The sequence below is a fragment of the Anabrus simplex genome, chromosome 1 (genome assembly GCF_040414725.1).
Source record: "Anabrus simplex isolate iqAnaSimp1 chromosome 1, ASM4041472v1, whole genome shotgun sequence".
In the NCBI taxonomy this organism is placed as follows: Eukaryota; Metazoa; Arthropoda; class Insecta; order Orthoptera; family Tettigoniidae; genus Anabrus; species Anabrus simplex.
In genome coordinates this window covers 912,371,412-912,389,115 of record NC_090265.1, presented here as the reverse complement: position 1 = coordinate 912,389,115, position 17,704 = coordinate 912,371,412, and the positions used below count along the sequence as shown (strand labels likewise).

The 17,704-nt window shown below is 38.1% G+C and overlaps 1 protein-coding gene across 1 annotated transcript in view; it reads right to left on the bottom strand.

Moving 5' to 3' along the window:
* LOC136857741 (cell division cycle 7-related protein kinase) overlaps positions 1 to 17,704 on the bottom strand; it is a 101,350-nt gene that overhangs the window by 44,362 nt on the left and 39,284 nt on the right. The window contains exon 7 of the mRNA XM_067136631.2: positions 3,594 to 4,286. Within this exon, the coding sequence (XP_066992732.1) occupies positions 3,594 to 4,286 (693 nt within the window). The remainder of the gene's footprint in view (positions 1 to 3,593; positions 4,287 to 17,704) is intronic.

Here is a 17,704-nt window from a genome sequence, read left to right as displayed (position 1 = left end):
GTTTTCAACTTTTGTATCTTATTGTAAATGTCATTGTTATGTAAACTTTAATACTTCTTTAGCCTTAGTCTCCTCCTCTATTTTGACATTATCCTTGTAACCAACAATCTTTACATACTGCTGACTGAATACTTCTGCCTTTTGAAGATCCTCGCATACACACTCCCCTTGTTCATGAATTATTCCTGGAATGCCCTTCTTGGAACCCTTCCATTTTTCACTAAAATTTGTATGACTGCCAATTATGCTTGCCATCATGTTATCATTAGCTGCCTTATTTGCTAGATTCAATCTTCTAGCAAGTTACTTCAATTTCTCCTTACTTCCACAGCTACTTCTAAATCTATTTCTTTCCAACCTGCACCTCCTTCTTAGTCTCTTTATTTCTCTATTATAATAAGGTGGGTCTTTGCCATTCCTTACCTCCCTAAACGGTACAAACCTGTTTTCGCATTCCTCAACAATTTCTTTAAACCCATCCCAGAGTCTGTTTACATTTTTATTTACCCTTTTCCAATGATCATAGTTACTTTTTAGAAACTGCCTCATGCCTGCTTTATCAGCCATATGGTACTGCCTAATAGTCCTACTTTTAAGACCTTCCTTTGTATCACATTTATTTCTAACTATGACAAAAACAGCTTCATGATCACTAATACCATCTATTACATCAGTTTCTCTAGAGCTCATCTGGTTTTATCAGCACCACAACCAGGATATTTTTCCCTCTGGTTGGTTCCATCACTTTCTGAATCAGCTGTCCTTCCCATATTAACTTATTTGCCATTTGTTGATCATGCTTCATGTCGTCCGCATTTCCTTCCCAATTGACGTCTGGTAAATTCAGATCTCCCGCTACAATCACATTTCTTTCCTTGTCGTTTCCTACATAGCTGATTATCTTATCAAATAATTCAAAATCCGTGTCAGTGCTACCCTTTCCCGGTCTGTACACTCCAAAGACATTAAGTTGCCTATTATCTTTAGAAATGAGCCTTACACCTAGAATTTCATGTGTCTCATCTTTAACTTTTTCGTAGCTGACAAATTCTTCTTTCACCAGAATGAATACTCCCCCTCCCACCATTCCTATCCTATCTCTACGATACACACTCCAGTTTCGTGAGAAAATTTCTGCATCCATTATATCATTTCTCAGCTATGATTCAACTCCTATTACAATATCTGGTAAATATATATCTATTAAATGACTTAATTCTATTCCTTTCTTTACAATACTTCTACAGTTCAACACTAACAATTTTATGTCATCCCTACTTGATTTCCAGTTCCCTGTTCCCGTATCACCGCTCCCTAGGCCACCCCACTTCCCTGAATGTACCTCCTTATTACACTTCCAAACAAATTTCCTAACTTATACGTACCACTGCGGTTTAAGTGAAGGCCATCTGAGCGCAGATCCCTATCTCCTACCCACCCATTAGGATCTAGAAATTTCACTCCCAGTTTCCCACATACCTACTCCATAGTCTCATTTAAATCCCCAATCACCCTCCAGTCAGTATCCCTCCTACACAGTATTCCACTAATAACAATCTCCGCTTTCTTAAACTTCACCCGTGCTGCATTTACCCGATCCCACACATCTCCAACTATGTTGGTACTTATATCAGCTTGCCTTACGTTGTTGGTACCAACGTGAAACACTACCACCTTCTCCTTCCCCTCCTCCCTCTCTTCTACATTCCTCAACATCTGCCTCAACCTAATTCCTGGATAACATTCTACCCTGGTTCCCTTTCCTCCACACACTTTCCCCACGTGTCTAACGATGGAATCCTCCATGACCAGAGCCTCAACCCTACCCACCTCATTTGATCCCCTCCCCTCCTGGTCAGCCCTATCTTTCCAGATAGCTGCAGAAGCTACTTCCTCCTCCCTTTTCTCCTTCCCATGACGCTGTTCCACCTGTCTTTTCCTATCCTCTACTCTACATTTCCCTTTCCTACCTTTTCCCTTCCTCCTACTTCCACACATCTCAGCAACAGATCCCTGTCCCTCATCTTCCCTCTGCTGTTCTACCTGGAGTAACTCGTACCGATTTCGCACAGAACTCTTGTCCTGAATTTTGATCCTGAATAAAGCCCTTAGCTTGTAATCTCCTTCCCCTTAGAACATTAGACCACCTGTCCTCTTACAACTCCCCCCTTTCCTTCCCCTCCCTATTGTACACCTACTGTAACCTGTACATATTGGTATTATTTCCTTTGAATGTTGACGAGAGAGCTCATTAGTGGACATAGCAAGGAAACTATATCAAAGATGATCGATTGCATGCATAATAATCGTTGGGTGCATAAATATCGGCAACAGAAAAAAATCATTGTACTTCAACTCTCCGACGTTACTTCCCGAGTAAATAACTTCCGTAGTAATTTACTTCTGTAGTATGGACTTTTTTTTAGTAAACGCTACTTCCGTAGTAATTTACTCCAAGACGGTGCACACAACCCTGAGGATATTTTTAACACTGATGAAATTAGAGTGTTTTACAATTTGCTCCCGTCCAAGACATAGGCTGTTCTCAGAGAAAAATGCAAAAAAGTAAAGAAAAACTGATGGCATTGTTATGTGTTAACAGCGACGGGAGTGACAAATTACCCCCAACTAATAATTGAAAAATTTAAGAATGCAAGATGTTCTAAGAACGCCCGCACACTCCTGTGTAAATATGAATTTAACAAAACTGTGCGGATGACATCAGAGATATTTCTAAAAAATTTACGAAGCTTGGATGCTAAGATGGGATCAGCAGGAAGGAAGATAGTGCTGATGATAGATGTCCAGCTCATTCTTCAGATACACTTTTCCTGCGGAAAATCAAAGTGGTTTTCTTTCCCCCTAACTGCACCAGTCACCTGCAGCCTTTGGACCTTAACACTATTCAAAAGAAATGAAATTGAATATATTCCAAGTCATGCATTTGTTTGTAGCAGCATGGCAACTACTGTAAAACCTCATAAAGACATTTCTGCAGGGGACAAGGAGAAATAAAGTGTTAAGCAATAAAACATGTTACTGAATACACAAAAACTATCCAACTGCGATATGGAAACACTAGATACGATTTTTTCTGATATGATGGCATTTTACGTCGTGTATCCGCGAGTAAATGTACTCTCGTGTTTCTCATGCTATTTAATATTCTCCGCTCATCTTTAGAAATGGTAGATATGAAAACCTTTTCCGCTGGGGATTATAAAATAACAGTGCACTGAAAGGTGTAATAAAACACCAGACAACAAATATGAAAACATTTGCACAGGGGCCTATAAAAATATCTAAGTATTATTGCAGATCACTCTTTCTAAAACAAATTATAGTAGAATACTTTTATTTTGGTCCAGTGGGTTATTAAACATTATTTTCTGGTCACACTCATAGACAACAATTGGAGATTACTTTCAACCATGTGCAACTGTGAGGAAATTTTGGCCGCCATTTCGCATCGAACAAAACTTTGACCAACATGGACATACCGTTACGTGCCCTTGACCAATCAATGTCAATCATTCAGCTCTGTACAGTGCCTAAAATAACAGATTATTTCCACAAGTTACAGGAAGACTTACCTGCGAGTTTTGAACACGCACAAAGCTAGATCCACTACTTGGTATCCTAACTCTGTCCGGTACTAGCGTCTGAAACTTCTGTCGTGCAGAAAAAGGAGTGCCACTCAATCCAGAAGACATCTTCACAGAGGTTTCAGGGCTTATATCATCTCCACGACCTGTACCACCAAATAGCTGTTTCTTGATAGTAAGTTCTGTAGAAGCTTTGGATTTGAATGGAGATTTTGGACCTCTGCTCCTAACAGGGGTACGGACACCAGGAGACTTGATATTCTTGGATCGACTAGGAGTCCTTGACTTGCAAGGTGTTCTCTTGCCAGGTGTACGAGTTCTGGGAGATTTTTTGGAAGGAGTCCAAGTTTTTGTAGGAGACTTCTTTGCAGGAGTCCTAGTTTTACAAGGCGATTTCACTTTGGGTGTACTTGGTTTGGAAGATGGAAGACATACATTCTCAGACTGAAATGCATGTGCCTTCATAGGAGAATTTCTCAGTAGGTATGGAGTTTGATACTCAGGCTTGATCATTTTCACATCCACGTCTGCATCCCCAATTCGTTGTCTCTTCAGAGGCTGGCAGATTTTCTCTGTCAGAATTCTATTTGATTCATTAAGAGGATGCAACGCCAATCTTTTATGTTTGTACTCACGTGCTTCTGGAGTCGCATGTTCCATATTTCTTCCATTCTTTATCATCTGGAAGTAAACAAGCAAAATAAATATTATATTCCCAAGAAGTCTATGAATAAATTGCTCTTCCAGTGCTCATAAGTACAATTTCAACAGTACAATATGTGTTAAATTAGCTCATAGGTATCCATGTAACATACTGGGCATGCAAAGTAAGACATCGGCAAAGACAATGCGTTAACCCAAACATGAAAAAAAAAAGGAAGAAATGAAAAGCATGAGTACTACAATACTTGAAATATCTGAACCAAAATAATATTATTCAGATAAATTATATTCACTTAAGGAAATAACTTTTAACACCAACGAGATACTAACTTGAAAAGATATTAACTCCAAATAGGTTTCATTTAGGAAATCCTCACGGTTTTTCCCTTAGCTTTCAGCTGCCCCCTATCACATAAAGCCAAGGTTAGGTCAATCCCGAAATGTGTCCAATAAAATGAGATATCTACATCAAGGACCTCAGTCATAATGTAAAAAATGAGACTTTTGAGGTGCTATGTATTTTTCAACTCTTTTCTACAGAATGGAAAGTGGGCCCTAAAAAAGAACGCAATGATCTGGAAGCCTTTGAATTGTGGATGTCCAGGATTTTGCTGTTGAGCTGGATGGCCCAAATCACAAATGAAATTATCAGAAGAATGGGAAAAAGAAATAAAATTCTGAATAAAGTGAAGATCAAGACACTGCAATATCTGAGTTATTTGATGTTAAGCAAGAAAGGAAAATACAAGGCAGATGAGCACGAGTAAGTTGTACATCTTGACTAAACAACTTGAAAACATGGTATAACTGCACCAATAGTGATTTATTTTATAACTTTCTTCAGTCTTCCAAAACTAATTTTGAATAAAATGAACTACATAAAAAAGAAAATATATGGTAACAGAATTATACTTGGAAAAGAAACAACTTAAAAATAGAATGACATGTTTTGTTCTTGAGAGAACACAATCAGATTCTATCGAATCACACTCAAATACTTTTAGAAATATTAAATATTAAGGAAAGGAAGATGTTGTAGGGCCCTTTGGATATGGAAATGTAAATCCAGAATCAAATGATTGTTGGAAACACCTGGTTTAGGAAGAAGAACAGTCAGAAGATTACAAGGTATGGCTGGGGAGACAGACGGACAAAGACCATGATTGATTATATAATCATAGAGAAAGAACACCGGAAGAACCTTGTAGATGTAACAGCCATGCCTGAAGAAGCCTTTGGTGGAGATCATAGAGTTGTGATAGGAAAATTGAAAGTTGGAAAGATTGAAAAACCCCAATTAAGAAGAGAGAAAAGAATTAAAGTATGGAAGTTGAAGGAGAAAAGCATACAAGAAGAATTTCAAAGGGAAATAATACCCCTGGTACCCAGGACAGAGATGGGGAATGTTGAAGAGGAATAGAAAAGATTTAAGGAAGCACTGGTTGGATGTGCAGAAAAGGGGTGTGGTAGAACATCAGGAAATGTGAAGGACAAAGAAACACACTGGTGGAATGATAGGGTAAAGATTACAGTGAAGGAAAAGAAAATGGTATGGAAAGCATGGAAAACATCTAAGACTGAAGAAAATAGAAGAAAATATGTGGAGGCAAAGAATTTGGCCAAGAAAGTAATGGAGGAAGAAAAGAGGAAAAGCTGGGCCTTATTCACACAGAAATTGAGAGATGATATGCAGGGCAGCAAGAAATTACTGTATGGTATCTTAAGAAACAAAAAGAGAGATCAAGTAAACACCAGATTTGTGAAGGTTGAAGGTGGCATAATTTTAACAAAGCCAGAAGAAATAAGAAATAGATGGAGAGAGTATTTTCAGAAGCTGCTGAACACAAGAACGGATGACAGTCATTCAATGGACGACCAGGACAGGCAATTAGTTGACGAAGAAATGGATAAAGAAATTACAATGAATGAAATTGAAATGGCAGTAAGAAAGATGAAGAATGGAAAACTGCTGGAATAGATGAAATTTCAGTGGAGATGATAAAGGCAGCTGGAGCTGTAGGCCTGCAGTGGACACAGCGGGTTCTCAGGAATGTCTGGGAGAATAAGGAGGTCCCTGAGGATTGGCAAAAAGGAATGATCATCCCAATTTTCAAGAAAGGTGATAAGAAATTTTTGAAGAACTACAGGGGAATTACTCTAATATCCCATGTTGCTAAGATAATGGAAAGGATACTGGAAAGTAGAATAAGGTTGAGGGTTGAGAAGCAGATACAAGAAAATCAGTTAGGTTTCAGAAGTGGAAGGTCAACAATAGAGCCCATTTTCATTATGAGACAACTAATGGAAAACCATTGGAAGTACGGGTATGATATGGTGATGACATTCATTGATATTGAAAAGGCATATGACAGTGTCCCTAGGACGAAAGTTTGGGACAGTCTGGTGCAAAAAGGAATTGGACAGGGATTAATAAAAATTATCATGGCAATGTATAAGGAATGTTGTTGTTGCGTGCAAACACAAGTTGGCAGGACAAGTTGGTTGAAAATAACTAGTGGGCTGAGACAGGGAACTGTTCTATCACCAATCCTGTTTACAATAGTAATGGATGACATCATGAAAACAGCAAAGGCAGCATATGGAGGAAGAGAAATGAACATGATGTTATTTGCAGATGATATTGTGATTTGGGAAGAAGACGACAGGAAGGTTCAAGAACAGTTGAATGTGGTGAATGGGAAGATTGAAGAATGTGGATTGAAAATAAGTGTAGAAAAGAGTAAAACTCTTGTTATGACTAGAGGGGAGAAAGAAGGGAAAGGTCAGATTAGACTTGCAGACAAGCCCCTGAAAGTAGTGGAAACGTTTAAATACCTGGGGAGTGAATTAATGGAGAATCCTCGACTGGATGCTGAGATTAGTAAAAGGATTCAAGCTGGAAGTTGTTTCTATCATAGTGTAAGAAATATGTTATGGGACAAAGATGTGCCAATGGAAGCAAAGGATACTATGTACAAGATGTATTACGTACCCATAACAACTTACGGAGCAGAAACTTGGACAATGACAAAGAAGGATGAGAGTCGAATACAGGCAGCCGAAATGAGATTCTTGAGGAGTATGATACAGAAGAGTAGATGAGACAAAATAAGGAATGAAAAAATCCGGGAAGAAATTGGAGTGGAAAAAATGAATGATAGAATAGAGAAGAGCCGACTAAGATGGTTTGGGCACATAAAGCGAATGAGCGACGAAAGAATGCCAAAAAGGGTGATGGAAATGCAAATCCAAGGAAGGAGAGGCCGTGGACGACCACGATTGAGACGGAAGGATACCATCCAACGCAGCATTATAAAAAGAAACCTGGACTGGGACACAGTGTTGGAGGAGGAGCGGTGGAAAGACCGAAGAAAGTGGAGAGGAACCATATTTGCCCCTACCCGGCTACAGCTGGATAAAGGGAAATGATGATGATGATGATGATATGATTATTTCTGCTTGAATCCTCAAAAATTTGAAATCTGGAACTTATGAAGTCCACACATCTCTCCACTCTAGCATAGAATGCAAGTTGTTGAAAAACCAGTACTCTGTCATTGGCGTGAGTCGAACTGGCTAGTCTGTCTGCTGACCTTCTGCCAGCCATAGCCCCCGCCCTGTCTATGTCAATAACACGCTGTATTTACAATTAGGTGTTTTATTTTTAGTGATCCCATTATTATTATTATTATTAATAATATTGCTCATTTTCTGGAAGAAAAGATGCTGGTACTCATCATGTAGATGCTATTACAGCAACTTCCACACTTCTTACATACCCTTGTCACCACCATCCGCTCCTTTCTCTCGCAGAAGCCACTTGTTGCAAAACGATCCAATGTTCTGGCCAGTCATTGTCAGAATAAATTTCCTTTTGATCCCATGGATCTTCGGTATTCATGATTCTTTTCATCACCTGTATTTTCAGTGCTAGGTCTGTGTTTTACATGATCACATGTAGATTTAACAATTTATACCTTTTAGAGACCCTTATTTTAGTCATTGACAAACTATTTATTTTACTCATTTTGAACAATTCCACGGATTTAACTTGCAGTAGATTAATTCCAAACACATGTGAACACCTGGATTTTCCAGAGCGACTATAGAACCGATTATGACATTGGAAACGCCCGGAAGTGAACACAACTTCCTGTTTCCGGCTGCATTACCAACCTATGAGAGCAGATCAAATATAAACGGGAATTACTTTTTTAAATTTATTGCATCAACCAAAAAAAAATATATAGAGATCACTTTTCTACATAGTGTCCGGCCTTCGATACACTTTTTCTCCATCGGATTGGTAAGTTTTTTATGCCATCCTGAGAGAAAGAAGAGGGACGTGCAGAGCTAGTTGCGCACAAACTCTTCTACACTTGCACCCTCATCGGACTGCTTTCTTCCTAGCTCTTGTTTGAGTGGTCTAAACAAATGGTAGATGCAGGGCGAAAAATCTGAACTGTACAGAGGGTGTTCCAGAGGAGTCCAGTGAATTTCCTAAACTTTTTCCCACGTTAAAGCAGCAGTATGCGGCCTTGCATTGTCATTCAGAAGAATAACGTTTTCGATCGGTTGCCAACATCGCTTGTTGCGATACAATCTTTTGCTTCAACCAAAAGGTGACAGTAATAGGTTTCATTAATTGTCCTTTGTTCGTGAAGAAAATCCACTAGCAAAACGCCCACGGAGTCCCAGAAAACGGTTTCAAGCACCTTTCCAGCAGATGGGCGGATTTTGGCATTAACCGGACACACTTTGTCTCTTCTCTGACACTCCATGCCTGCTGGGACTCTGGGGTGTAATGATGCACACAAGTTTCAACACAAGTCACAATACAACTCAAGAAATCCTCTCCCTCCTCATAACGACAAGGAGTCTCTGACTAACTTCCTGGCGTAAATTTTTTGTTCCTGGTTGAGGAGACGAGGAACCCACCTGGCAGACAATTTTCTGAAATGGAGTTCATCTCAGATGATGGTTTGAACACTTCCGAAAATTATTCCTATGGCTAAAACAGTTTGCGAAATTTTTATTCGCCAATCTTCACCAATAATGTCAAGAATGGCAACAATGTTGTCTGCAGTGATACCTGTCCGTGGTCTCCTTTCATGAGGTTCATTTTCCACAGCTTCTCTTCCTCTTGCTCTCTCATGGCACTCTGAAGCGGCCCAGCTTTCCACCATCATTTCCGCGCGCAAACCCCTTCTCCAGACACCACCACCAACATCCTGGTAGAGCCCTGCCTCAGAATTATTACTAATAGCAGCAGTACATTCAAATTCCTGTCTATATTTGACCCGCCTTCGTATGTAGCCTATATAACATCATGGCATGGTATCAACTTGTGAGAATCAAAACTAAAAATTAAATTTGTGCTGCAATACGTATAATAAATTTCCCCGTAAAAAAGAACACAATTCTTTTTTAAACTTGGGAAAAGGTGTTGGTACTGCATACCATTGCATCACGGCAGAAAAAAGCACTGATGATTATTATTGTTGTTATTATATTAAAATTGTTTTGCACATTATGCAGGCATTCTTAACCCTTTCATTCCCACATTATGAATTCAGCTGTGGAAAATTTTTTATTCAGTATTTTCTGTATTAATACAATGCACTAAACACAAACATTTGTTGTTTAATATTTTTTATCAAATAATTTATTTTTTACATCATGTTGTTCAGGAACAACAATGGGACTCGACGGTCAAATGAAATGCGAAATATAATACTAACACAACAGATGGAAACTATTATAAATTTTGAAATAAGTAAACACATTCTTTGGTGAAATTTTCACTCTTAATCATACTAAGTACAAAAATTAACATAATTATGAAAAATAAAATACAAACATTATGAAACAATTACAAACGAAATAAAGACATCAATGTTTTTCAACATGCAACGACTATTTCTTGTGAGAGTCACTGAAGCAATTATTTTTTGCTGTCAAGCACAAATGATCACCACATTTTCTGCACATGATATGTGCAAAGCCCTTTGGGCAAAGTTTGCACCGGCCTTGCTTCACATCATATCCTGGCCAATGGCCAATATTGTCATATCTGATATCAGCAATTGGATTTGTTGATACTTGCACCTTCCTCTTCTTTGGATTCTTCTCACTACTGCTGGGTCCCCCTTTCCTTTTCACATCGACTTTCCCACTCTTTGTCAGGCCTGTTGATATATCAGCCTGAAATTGCATCAGTGAGTACTCACACTTTTTCCCTCGTTGCTCTTGGTATCGCATGTACAACAGCCAGCTGCTTACGACTGCTACCCCCAGACACCAGAATACCAGTCGCATATACCACTTCTTCGATCGTATGTCAATGATATAAGGCTCCAGAAGCATGTCAGCTTTATCAACCCCTCCCATGAACGTGTTGTACTCTTTTACGACAAACGGTCGATCCACCTCTATAGCCTTCTTTTCTGTAGCTCACCACCTTTTGCATTTCGATTCAGGCTCTATGGCAGCATGTGATGATATGAAATTGATGGCTTTCCGATCGAAACACCGGATCAGGGAAAGGTTAGACTTGGTTTCAACTCTCCAGTCTTTACTACCACACCCCAATTTCTTCAGTTCTTGCTCATTTGCCAAAGGACATTTTCCCATTCTATCCTGTCTAATTGTGCCAACGCAGAGTATACTCCTAGCTTTTAGTGCTACTGCCAGTTGCAAGGATGAGAACCAGTTATCAAGGAAAACTTTGAAATTTTGTCCTTTGGGTAAATCTTGACAAAGTGCCATTACGATGTCCCCAGAAAAGCCAAGTCCGAAATCACCACAGGTACCTTTGCCCACATATACGGAAGAGCTCATCATCATCGATATAATCTGAGAAATCACTAATTGCTGATAAATTTCCATCATTCACACCCTCAACAAGTTCGTGAATTTCCTCAATAGTCATATTTTCTAAATCCAAACGTTCCATTGTAAAACTGCCTTTAGCTTACCAAAAGTTATAAATATACACAAGCTTTCATAGTTTTAGCCTATAATTGAAACCCATCTAGTAGTCCAGTAATAGTACCACCTGAAATAAAGTAAATGGAATACTTGTGAGAATTGAATCTCCGCTTATCACTCATTTTATCAATCGAAACAGCAAAATGTAGTATTATTTTGATATTGACAATTAGTAACCTTGTAGTCCCAATGTTGTTCATGGACAACACACATGTTTATTAAGGTGTATTATCATTTCATAAACTATTTAGTTGATAATTACTATGTCACAGCAATAATGCAGGCATAACCTTCACCAAAGAAACAAATAAATAACAATTCACTGCTGAAATAACAATAAAAGATTATAAATACACCACACAAAAAGCCATCCCTAGACAGCAACTTAACCTGACATCCAAGTCAAAGAGATTAATACATCTGAAGTAGATTCATGCACCACCAAGTGGCAAAATACCATACTAGAAGCTTGTTGTCCCTCAACAACAAGGGGATTTCAAGGATTGATGAACATAATACTATATATAAGAGCTTTAAATATGATGTTGTCTACGAACAACACTGGGAATGAAAGGGTTAATGAGCATTTATCGGTAATTTCCCATTATGTCAACCCTTTTGGAAATGTACTTGCAAAATTATTATTTTAATCTCTTATTAAAATTTAGCATTGCTTGGCCTAAATGTGTGTTGTTGCATTTTGTTACTTGAGATATGAGTTCATTTTAATTATGCTACAATTTTCATTATTATTATTATTATTATTATTATTATTATTATTATTATTATTATTATTATTATTATTATGCTTGCTCCCTTTCGGAACACACGAAGCTTTATTTATGACTTTGTTTGCAGAGGATCCAGGATGCTTTCATCTGTTCACTAAAGATCCTCTTCTTTTCTTCCATCCACTTGATACCTGCTCTTTTTGGTACTTCCATTCTCTGAAGTAACTTCCCACTTGTCAATTTTCTTTCTATATATACAGTAGAAGTCCTCTATAGCGAGTACGGCATATAACAAGAACCCCGTTATAACGATAACTTTTGTCCGTCCCTTCAAAATTCATATATTAAACTGTGTATTATCCTTCGGTTACAGCAAGAACCCTATCACTGATGCATCCGTTATTATGAGCGATAATGCGCGCTCTCTATTTTTCCGTTGCCGATATTTATGCACCCAGTCATTATACTGCATGCGATCGATCATCTTCGGTACTGTACCGTATTCTCGCTATGCCCACCAGCGAGCTCTCTCGTCAACATTCGAAGGCAATGCCGGAGTCGATTAGTAATACCCGTCGACTGCTCTTCTGCGAGGAAAATGAAAGAGGAGAACATGTTTTTGTAATAAATGCGTAAATAACGTGTCCGATAGCCATTGTTAACTCGTTAAAGATAAACGATCGCTAAATTTTAATGCTAAATACCGCAATTAAGAATGAGATAGGCCAACACCTCAAGATATGGCAGAGTGCGTCACTGATTACGAGGTTCGTTTATATTTTCTCGCGTCCGTTAAATTACAGAAAGGTTATTATCATGTAAATTTATAGCGAGAAGGTTATAATTTCTCTACTTCCGCTTAAGTATGTTTTCATCATACATATAGTAAAGTCAGGATATGTGACGTTGTTCGAATAACAAAACTGAAACGTATGCCACAAAATGCGATCGATCATCTTCGGTACAGTATAGTTTCCGCGCTACGTGCAAGTTTCTTTTTTTTTTTTTTTTTTTTTAATGGGCTTTACGTCACACCGACACAGATAGGTCTTATAGCGACGATGGGATAGGAAATGCCTAGGAGTTGGAAGGAAGCGGCCGTGGCCTTAATTACGGTACAGCCCCAGCATTTGCCTGGTGTGAAAATGGGAAACCACGGAAAACCATTTTCAGGGCTGCCGACAGTGGGACTCGAACCTACTATCTCCCGGATGCAAGCTCACAGCTGCGCATGGCCAACTCGCCCGGTCTATGTGCAGTTGTGAACTCTCTCGTCAACATTCGAAGGCGATATTGGAGTCGATTAGTAAAACCCATCGACTGCTGTTCTCAAAAGAAAATTCGAAATGAAAGAGGATAAGATGTTTTCGTAATAAATGAGTAAATAACATGGCCGATAGCAGTTGATAACTCGTTAAAAATAAAGGCCGAAGTCAACGATCTCTTAATTTTAATGGTATACCGTATAATGAAATTAAGTAAGAAAGCGATACGCCTCAAGTTATGGCAGGGTACTATCACTGATTTCAGAGGATAGTTTATATTTTCTCGCGTCTAGTTAAATTTCGGAAAGCTATTCACACGTCAATTTTTAGCGAGGAGTTTATCATTTCTCTACATGCGTTTCAAATAGGTTTCCATGATACATATAGCCTACGGTTAGATTAGGTGATGCCGTTTGAAAAAGAAAACTGAAATGTTTGCCACAGAAGCCTCTGGAGTGATACCATTCTTCGAATCCAAGATGACTGTTTTTTCTCAGAATCTCGTGTGAAAAATAAAGGGTCGTTTCGCATTCGTGGCCTGATAGTAATGAACACCACTTGCAACTACCGCAGTAATACGCTGTTTCTTTTCACCCCCGCGCGCGCGCACACACACACAAAACTCGTTGACAATAAACGACCGCCTCTTTATCATAGGCCTACATCGGTAGCCACTGCGACCGGTTGCACAGTACCTATGTGTAACGTCACTGGATCTCGGAAAATAGTGAAGAAAGAATGACATTCTATTATCCTCTAAAAAAAAGTTTCTCTAATCTGCAGAATGGCATCAAAACATGCGAGCCTTCGAATTCTTAGAAAGGCCATGGCTACTCAGTAACAGAGTTATAACGCGTCTGCTGTACCTGACGCTTACTAAAATTAAGTTTTATAGACAGCAGGAATATTTTCGTGATGGATCATCATATTGTAAAGATACGTGGGACAGATAATGCCAGAAAATTTTCAACGGGTTCTCGTCGATGTCATGATGCCAATTTTAATGGCTATTAAACACTCGGAAATGTATAATAATTGTGCAGCCGCAAGAAAATATGGCATAGACCTAACTAAAGCCAATATTCGGCATTACCGTGAGTCAAAGATAGCTTAAAAAGGCGTACTGCACAAAAAATGCATTCACTGGCCCGCAACAAGGACGCTTTAAAGAAGTTGAAGATGAAATTAAGAGGTATGTGCACAAAAATGCATGGACGGAATTGCCATACTACGGCGCAATAAACTCATTCGTTGACTTTCAAAGTCCGCGATTAAGATCTATACATCACTAGCCGCTGAAGTTGGCCATATCTCGCAAGCAAGACGTGCGAGTGGCAGCCAGTTATATATGACGCTAAGTGAAAGTAACAGTTTTCTTTTTCTTCTTCTTCTTTTATGACCACATAGGATCACTTTAATCAGTCCGTCGTTCAGGTCTCTTTGAAGGGATTGTTCGGGCTTTGCGATCCTCCCAGTACTTCTTCAGGCGCTCCGATCTTCGTGCCCTTTCCTCAGTTGAAAATGTGCGTGTTGTTGGTTTGTTTTGTGTAAGGGTAAAGCGGAGGTTTGTATTCTGAGTTTTGTATTCAATTTTATCTTATTTGTGGTGTCTTCTGTTGTAAGGCCTATTTCCTTCAGATCCTCTCTTACTTCTCTGATCCATTTACATCCTGTTGTGGTATTTTTTGAGACGAGATTGTGTTGTACTAGTTGTTTCAGAAGTCTCGAATCCTGCATCCTCATGATATGTCCAAAGAATCCCAGTCTCCTCTTACGCATAGTATCTGTAATGGGTTCTAGCTCTTTGTACACGACTTTGTTAGGTATTAACCGCCACTGTCCATCTTTCTGGTATTTTTTGTTGATGCAGGTTCTTCCAATCCTCCTTTCAATTTTCTGAAGTCTGTCAGTCTTTGATTGTTTATTCAGGTAAAAGAGTGTTTCTGCTGCATATGTAGCTTCTGGTTTTATAACTGTGTTGTAGTGTTTTATTTTTGTATTTATTGATACATTTCTTTTTGTAGATATCCCATGTTAATTTTTGTGCTTTAGCTAATCTATTTGTTCTTATTTGGATTGAGATTTTTTCATTTAGGTTATGTGTTATTACTTCTCCAAGATATTTAAATTGAGTTACTATTTTGATGTTATTACCATTTATGGTGACTTCTTTTAGCTGTGTTGGTTTTTGCAGCATAATTTCTGTTTTTTCAAATGATATTTTGAGGCCAATTTTATTTGCAATGTTTTGAAGTTCTATTATCTGGGTTTTTGCTTCTTTCATGTCCACTGCTAGTAATGCTAAATCGTCAGCAAAACCCAGGCAATTTGTTTTGATTTTTCGGCCAATCTTTATTTTGGGGGGACATTTCCTAAACCATTCCCTCATTACCATTTCTAGAGCACAGTTAAATAATAGTGGTGAGAGCCCAGTTTTAATTTCAAATGTCTCTGATGTTTCACCCCTAAACTTCACTTTTGATTTGGTGTTGGTGAGAGTCATTTTTATCATATTTATTAATTTGGGGTGTAGTCCAAGGTGTCTTAAAATTTTAAACAGAGATTCTCTATGGATGCAATCATAAGCTTTCTTGAAATCTACAAATGTTATCACCATATCTCTGTTTCTTCTCCTGTTATAGTCCATTATCAACTTAAGACTCATGATCTGATCAGGACAGCTCCTCCAGGGTCTGAAACCTCCTTGATATTCTCCTAGTTCTTTCTCAAGTTTTTTATAGTAAGCAAGAATATTTTCCTGGTGAATCGTCGTATTGTAGAGATGCGTGCAATGTGTATTGCCGGCATATTTTCAACGAATTCCCTTCGATATTATGATGCCAATTTTAAGTTAATGGTTATTAAACCCGCTGAAATGAAACATTATTGTATAGCCAAAAAATTAAGGCATAACTAAAGGCAATGTTCGGTTTCTACAGTCTAAAAATGTGTACTGTATAAGAAAAGGCATTCATATGATTTTACAAAGCACTTTTTAAGCCTGAGAAAATTATTTTTGAAGTCGTCTTGGATTCGGAGAAATACGGAAATATTTATTTTTCAGAATGAAATTAAACACACACTTTCACATAGTATCGGATTTCAAAAAACAACAAACAAGTAAGCCGCAATGTGGACATTATCCGCGAAAACTCAAATTTTGAACAAACTGATTGCCATTTCATACTGAATTTAATGTGTATGGGGTTTTTCCCTACTTTTACAAAAAATCAGATATAACGACAATCCGCTATAGCGAGTAAATTTTTCGCCGTTATGAATTCTCGCTATAACGGACTTCTACTGTATTTCGATTCAAAATTTCTTCAGGTTGAGTTTGTGCGTTCTTCATGTCCGCTTTTATTAGCGTCCAAGGGAAATTCTTCAGTTTATCAACTTTTTCAAGAATTTGGTGGGTTGGTCTGGTTTCTGGAAGCATCTTAACATGTCCATAAAATTTTAGCCTTCTTTTCCTCAGGTCTGCCACAATATTAGATAACTTTCCTGTTGATTTCCGGGACTGGAGGCGGTACCCTTCTTCCACATCTCTTGGTCCTAAAATTTTTGGCATGATTTTTCGCTCTTCTTTTAGGATATTTTCGAGCTTGCCCTTTTTATGAAGCGTTACGAGTTTCCCCTGCATATAATAATAAATTATTATTATTATTATTATTATTATTATTATTATTATTATTATCATGATCATTTAAATTGTTTTTGAGAACTATTTAGCGGTTGTCTAATGAGCTTTTAATATGTATGTGTATGTTTAGTCATCAGTCCGAAGGCTGGTTGGAACCTCAACAGTTCCACCATGAGCTGTCATAGATGGCCTAAGCATCACTAAAGAAGCGTACTTTTAATATACCGGCTAGTTTTCCTTTTAATTTTCCGTTATGTCATTTCTGTTTATGCAAACACATTTCATGGAACTATATTCGCAGTATTATTGTTGTTGTGTAGGCTATTTGGGATTAAATATATATTAATGATTTGATTGAACAAAGTAGAGTGGATCTTGCAAGGCATTTTTACTGATAAATGTTAACCTACTAAAAATGCCTGGAATGGCCGAGATGCTGCGTAAATTCAGAGAATTCCAGACCTTTTAGACAAAGTAACCTCCTGTGGGATTCATTAAGCACTAATGCTAAAAGTGTGGAATGCTGTTCAGAAATTAAGCAGTGTGAACAGAGGTGAATTTTTTTTTAATGTGTGTGGTCAATGAAGTTAGCTTGGTTATCTTCTTTAATATTCAATGATTTACTTTTATTTTTCATGTGTAAAATTTTTAGATCTGTCTGCGAAGTGGTGCGAGTTGCTATATACCGTATTTACGCGAATAATCCCCACATATTTTTAAAAAAATGTTGAGGCACGAAATTGAGGTGTGGGTTTTATTTGTGTCAAGGTTGCCAACACGTTCCTGGCTCACCTAGTTTTCGATGCC